Source organism: Arachis duranensis, chromosome 2 (genome assembly GCF_000817695.3).
Source record: "Arachis duranensis cultivar V14167 chromosome 2, aradu.V14167.gnm2.J7QH, whole genome shotgun sequence".
Lineage (NCBI taxonomy): Eukaryota > Viridiplantae > Streptophyta > Magnoliopsida > Fabales > Fabaceae > Arachis > Arachis duranensis.
Window position 1 is genome coordinate 23,184,384 of NC_029773.3, and position 6,092 is coordinate 23,190,475.

The 6,092-nt window shown below is 41.0% G+C and overlaps 1 protein-coding gene across 1 annotated transcript in view; it reads right to left on the reverse strand.

Moving 5' to 3' along the window:
• The window catches only part of LOC107474014 (uncharacterized), a 13,714-nt gene extending 8,096 nt beyond the window's left edge, over nt 1–5,618 (reverse strand). Inside the window, exons 1-2 of the mRNA XM_021136365.1 lie at nt 5,543–5,618; nt 4,972–5,233 (exon numbers count right to left, since the gene is read on the reverse strand). Of these exons, the coding sequence (XP_020992024.1) occupies nt 4,972–5,233; nt 5,543–5,618 (338 nt within the window). The remainder of the gene's footprint in view (nt 1–4,971; nt 5,234–5,542) is intronic.
• Nucleotides 5,619–6,092: the final 474 nt, after the last annotated feature.

Consider the following 6,092-nt stretch of genomic DNA (forward strand, 5'->3'; position numbering starts at 1 on the left):
GCCAACCCGACATGTCCTGGTAGCTAACCATTGGACAGAAACACCCCTTGCGGAGCAAGTAGGTTTGAGCTACAACCCCCTTGCTACTACCCGCTCAACCCAGAGTCAGTGGAACAACCACTACTGCGGCTACTACCTAGGCGTGTGTTAAAAGCTCAACCCGGAGCGAGTGGATTCACCACTACTGCCGCTACTACCCAGGCGTCACAATCTCTGACCTGGAGCAAGTGGGACGAACCACAATCCTTACTACTGCCCAGGTATCTTAAGCATTAACCCGGAGCAAGCGGGATAAACCACAACCCTTGCTACTGCCCAGGTATCTCAAGCATATATTCATTCAATCTCAATTCATATTATCAATCCTCATTGTTATCAAATCTCAAACATTAACCTGGAGCAAGTGGGACGAATTTCAACCCTTACTACTACCCAGGTATCAGAGCTACATTCATTCAAAACTCCATAATTAAACTCATTTATTATAAACATCCTTTTCCGTCTCATACCCGAAGTAAGTGGATAACGCCACTGCCTACTACCCGGGGTTACACATCACATTTCAACATTTTCCGTTATTATCCATTTAACACATTCATTCATTAATCATATATGCATTTATACTTAGCCATAATCAATAATGGCTTTGCCGTGACTCGGCAATAACTCAGCCATCCAGCTCATGGTTCAATCAAGAACCAGCCATTTATCAATAAATATAGCCCTTCGGCTCATGGCATACACGGTACTTCTACCGTCATCCTCCATATCGCATATAATCATTGTTGATCATCATTGATCATAACTTTTCCCCTTGCTTCACTCGCAAGTTACCACATCCCCTAGCTCCTTTCTCATTGCTAGGCATATCATAATGATTTAATACATAAGGGATGAGATCGGAGGCTTAAAAGTATGAGATTTGGCTTTTAAAACTCAAAAATCAACTTTGGGATGAAAACAGGGCCACGCGCACGCGTACTTCACGCGCACGCGTGGATGGCCACAAAACTCATCGATGCGTATGTGTCATGCACGCTAACGCATGGATTGAAAAATACCCAAGCGACGCGCACGCGTCCACCATGCAAACGCGTGGGTGCTCTCGTGCCCCAGGCACAAAACAGGCACAGTTCAGGCACAACTCTTTGGAAAATGGCTGGGCATTGGCTGCAGCACATCAGCGCGCCCGCGCACACCACGCGCACGTGTGGATGGCGTTTTCTGAAAGAACGGCGCATAAGCGCCAAGTGCGCCTACGCGCGAGGGGCCATTCTGCTAAAAATTTTCTAAGTTAAAAGCTGCAGAATTCACAGATTCAACCCCCAATCTTTCAACGGACATAACTTTCTCATTTTAAATCATTTTTCTCCCGTTCTTCGAACGGCATGGACATCCCGGATCCAATTTCATTTCTAAATAGATTTGGCACAAAACAAAGATCCGTAGTCCAAGTTATGTCTCGTCAAAGTTTGCCCAAAAACCATGTTTTTCATATAAAACTACAAAATGCCATTTTCAACTCTTTTCAAAATTAACCAAAACATGCCAATTTCAACTCTTTTTGAAACCAATCAAAATATACCAAAATCAACATCAAGCCTCCTCAACTCTTACATTAACACTTTACCATGATTCACAAAACCACCATATAACCATGTTTACCCATTTCAAACAAATGGCTAAATTACAAACATATCAACATGTAATACATCCTTCCTCATCCCAATTTCCAACAATACTATTTCCAATCAACCATCATTATACATAACCAATATCATACTCACTATCACGTGGTTTCATCCCCAAATCAACCTTAATCATTCCTCAAGTATATATCACAACATACATATCTCTCATGCATTATCATACCGTCAAGGCATCAATAATCATACTCACATATATGACCATATAATATATCTCAACCAAAATCAAACATACCTCATCTATACAATTTCACCCAAAATTACCAATTTCCACACTTCAACTCCTCAAACCTCATTATTCAATAACCAACCCAATCATTCATATATTCATTATCTGAAATTCATCCAATCACTTGTGTCATCATACAATGCACACATCAACTTACCTTCCTTACCTCTTTCCGGCCTCCGGCCCAATTTCACAATTTAAATGCATAAACCACAAATTAATACTCATTACCCAATACATCAAATTTTTAATACACCAAGCATACAAGGCCACACAATTCTTAACCCAATCATCAATTCACATTACATACCAACTATGCATATTAGCACCAACCATTTACACAGACCAAACATAATCCTAGGGGCATCTAGCCTAGGAATTCTCATCACACCACAAGGTACTTAAATGAAACTTAAACTGTACCTCTTGTAGCCAAATCAATTGAGCCTCTTCTTTGGAAGTCTCCACCAACCTTAGCCCCAAGCCTTACCAAAGCTCCTTAAGCAACACCAATCTCCCAATTGTGCACCAAAACCATCAAATGCACTAACATAACCAATATTACATACATACATCAACCTAGGGCTCATAAAAATGACAATTCACAAGGGTTGGAGGGTTTCTTACCTTAACCCACTGAAGTTTATGATGAATATCACCTATGGCTCATACTAGAGCACTCCTAAATAATCAAAATCACAAGGTTTCCTCAAAACCCAAACCAAATTCGAATTTGAAGAGGAAAATGAAAATTGGGCAGAGGACAGTGGATTACTCACCACAAACTTAGATAGAATTATAGAGGATGAGAAGAGCGACGCGTGGCCACAAACGGCTCGTCAATCGGAGCTCCGTAGCTCAAGTTATGGTGGTTTGAAGATCAAAGAGAGTTAGGTTTTCTCTCTTCTCTTCTCTCTTCTCTATTTCAGCGCCCCAACCTCTCTTTTAGGGTAAAATGAGCTGAAATGCTCATAACTAATATTTATATATGTTGGGTCTTGGGCCCTCTTAGCCCCAGTTCACTTATTTTTGTTCGTTGGTCCAATTTTGGACCAAAACCTTTAAGATTAGCGCTCTAAATCGCACTTCAAATATTTCTACCTCCCCTAATTATAATTCCTCATTTCTTAATCTTATTTACTCATAATCAATTTTCTCAGCTGCAGTACCAGACAGGTCTCAGCCGGTACTGCCGTCAGCTACAGTAGCAGACAGATCTCAGCCGGTACTTCCGGTCAAAATTTCACTGCGTGCTTTTACGCAGAAAACTATGTCTTCCGACTTGAAAAAATACACTGAATCCAAATATCATATTTAAATCATCAAATTCCAATTGCTAAATCTTCCAACATTATTCGCTCCTACTTAACTCATTATTTAATTAATTTCGGTTAGACCGGGTATTACATTCTACCCCCCTAACAGAAATTTTCGCCCTCGAAAATTTGATCCATCCCTACGAGTACGCGAGCATAGTATGCCTTTATATCAAACGCATAACAGTTCCAAGGTCCTTTTACTCTACGCGCTTTCGTTGCCGCGCTCTAATTTCTCTATTCCTGAGGGTCTCGGTCGTTCGTTCAACGCTGACCAACAGCCTCTTTCCTTACTTTTACCGTCTCATCAACCCACACCCTATTAAATCTCAAATTATGTCATCAATAATATTGCCATCATCGTTAATCATAGCCATCATCCCACATCACTATAATCAATCAAAGCTTTCTTTGTTTTTTGAATTCAATAAGTTTGTACTAACAAGCTGACAAACTCTTAAGAATCCGCTTTCCTTTAATAATCTATAAAAGCTTTCGAGACACATCTCTTTTGTTGAAGTTACTCAGATCAAAAATCATTTTCAAAAACATAACTAAATACTCCTTCAAATTCTTGGGAAAATTTTCAACAGCACCTCCCCAAAAATTGGAGTTTACCACCCGTCACGGGTTCCCTCAAACCAATCTCAGTACCGCATCAGCATTGCAATTTAAAGGTTTCCAAACGATTCCTCTGAAACTGATCATTACAAATCTTGATCTAAATCCAAGGTCATCATGACCAAACATCATAGCACTCATCTCTCGAACACGACAACTTGCACTCAATCATCATCTAAATTCGATTACGCATCAATGATAATTTCCTCATCCGTTTCAGAACCATTAAGGCTCACAGCCGCAATTAATTCCAATTATTGAGAATCAATATCTGTATAAGCTCACTAAACTTTTAAGTACTCAAAGCATAAAGCATTTCTAATCATACCCCACTTTTCCTTATTATTACCATACTATGCTAACGCTTTTAGCAAGCTTCCGCTATGCCACTTTGATTTCTCGTCAAGTATTAGCTCCATCACTTATTTCCTCAAGTACCCAACCACAACTTAGCATGACTGGCATTTCAAATCAACATTTCCAAATCCATTATTTAGGACCATTTCTTATCTATTTAAATCAAAGGAACTAAAAGTCACAAGTTCAATCCGTTTCACCAAAAATCCAGAAATCAACCAACTACATAACAAACACAACATATCATTCTCAACAGAAAATCATTTAATCTCAGGCATTTATCCATTTGTATTAAGGCAATTCCTTACTCGGACCATCCATTTGCTTCTCGGTCTAATATTAAGCTTGACATTCCCAGTTTTACTGTACAGGCGGTATTATAAAATCACGCACTGTCCTTTAAGACTGATTATTGCAATTACCTCAATCTTACTGTCTCAATCGGCCCGCATCCTGACTCTCTCCTTATTGGCAATTTCTTGATACATGCCCTGGTAACCGGCACTTGTAACATACACCTAACCCCAATCAGCACGGCCTATTTGGGTGATGACTTCCACACCTCTGACAGCTCAAAACATCAGAAGTAGCCGCTGCCCGTTTTCCCTTACCGTTCCTTTGGGACTCCTCACTCGTCGCAAAGTTATTCCGTCCTTGGGGTAAGTGTTGTATGTATCCTCTCCCCTTAAACTCTCAACCCCTTGGTGTGAATCTTTGGTTGTTCTCTCTATGACTTACTTACTCTGCAACCATCCTCTTCATACACTCTTCAGCAATTCTGCTCTTATTCACCAACTCTGAAAAAGTTCGAATCTCCATTGGTCCCACTGAACTTAAGATGTCGCTCCAGAGCCCTCCTTCATACTTAATGCATTTCCATTCCTCGAAGTCTCCCGGAGCTCCTTGACACATGCGGGAAAACCTGAATAGCTCCTCAAATTTGTCTGTATACTCAGATACGGACATAGCACCTTGCTTCAGCTGCAGTAACTCCAACTCCTTGGCTGTTCTGGCGGAATTCGGAAAGTACTTCTTATAGAATTCCACCTGGAAGGCATCCCAAGTGATAGGATCATTCCCCTGTTGCAGGAGACGTCGAGCCCCTTGCCACCAATGCGATGTTCCCCCCTGAGCAGTAGGTAGCAAATTCAACACGCTGCTCTTCAGGCACCAACTGCGTTTGCAGTGCTCACTCCATGGCCTGAAACCAAGTATCAGCTTCAGTCGGATTGGTGGTTCCCTTGAACTTAGGTGGATTAACCTTTAAGAAAGTTGCCAGTGTCATCGGGTCCTGAGCTTTCTTCCGCCATTGCCATTATTGTTTATCTGTTGTCCAAGAGCCTCCGCAGTGGCTTGTATAGCAGCAGCCATATTCTCCAACGCCGCCATAAGGTTTACTGGGTTATTCAGGTTGATTTCTGGTTCCTATGTACTAGTACGATCTCTCTCACATCCCCGACTGGGTTCACGAGGCGCCATCTGGTTCCTATACACACCAAACAATCGATATCAAGTTGATCAGTCTCAATATCGGAAGTATAGTGCTTCAAAGTACCAAAACACTCATGGACATCATGCTAGATGTATTGGTCAGATACCCTAACTAGCACAGGCACAGACTCAGAGTATGCATTGAAGCATAAGCAGTTCTATCCCTCAGGCTCACGAGGACGAGCTGCTCTGATACCATAATGTAACACCCTAATATTCAAATCCTTATGCTCGAGTCATAAGTCAATGATATTACGGTGGTACGACTCTCAGTTAGATTTTTAATATATAAATATAGGTAATTTCGAAAGGAGTATTAATCGAGAAGCCTGAAAAGAGTAGAAATAAAATCGCGAAGACGTATCACTCACG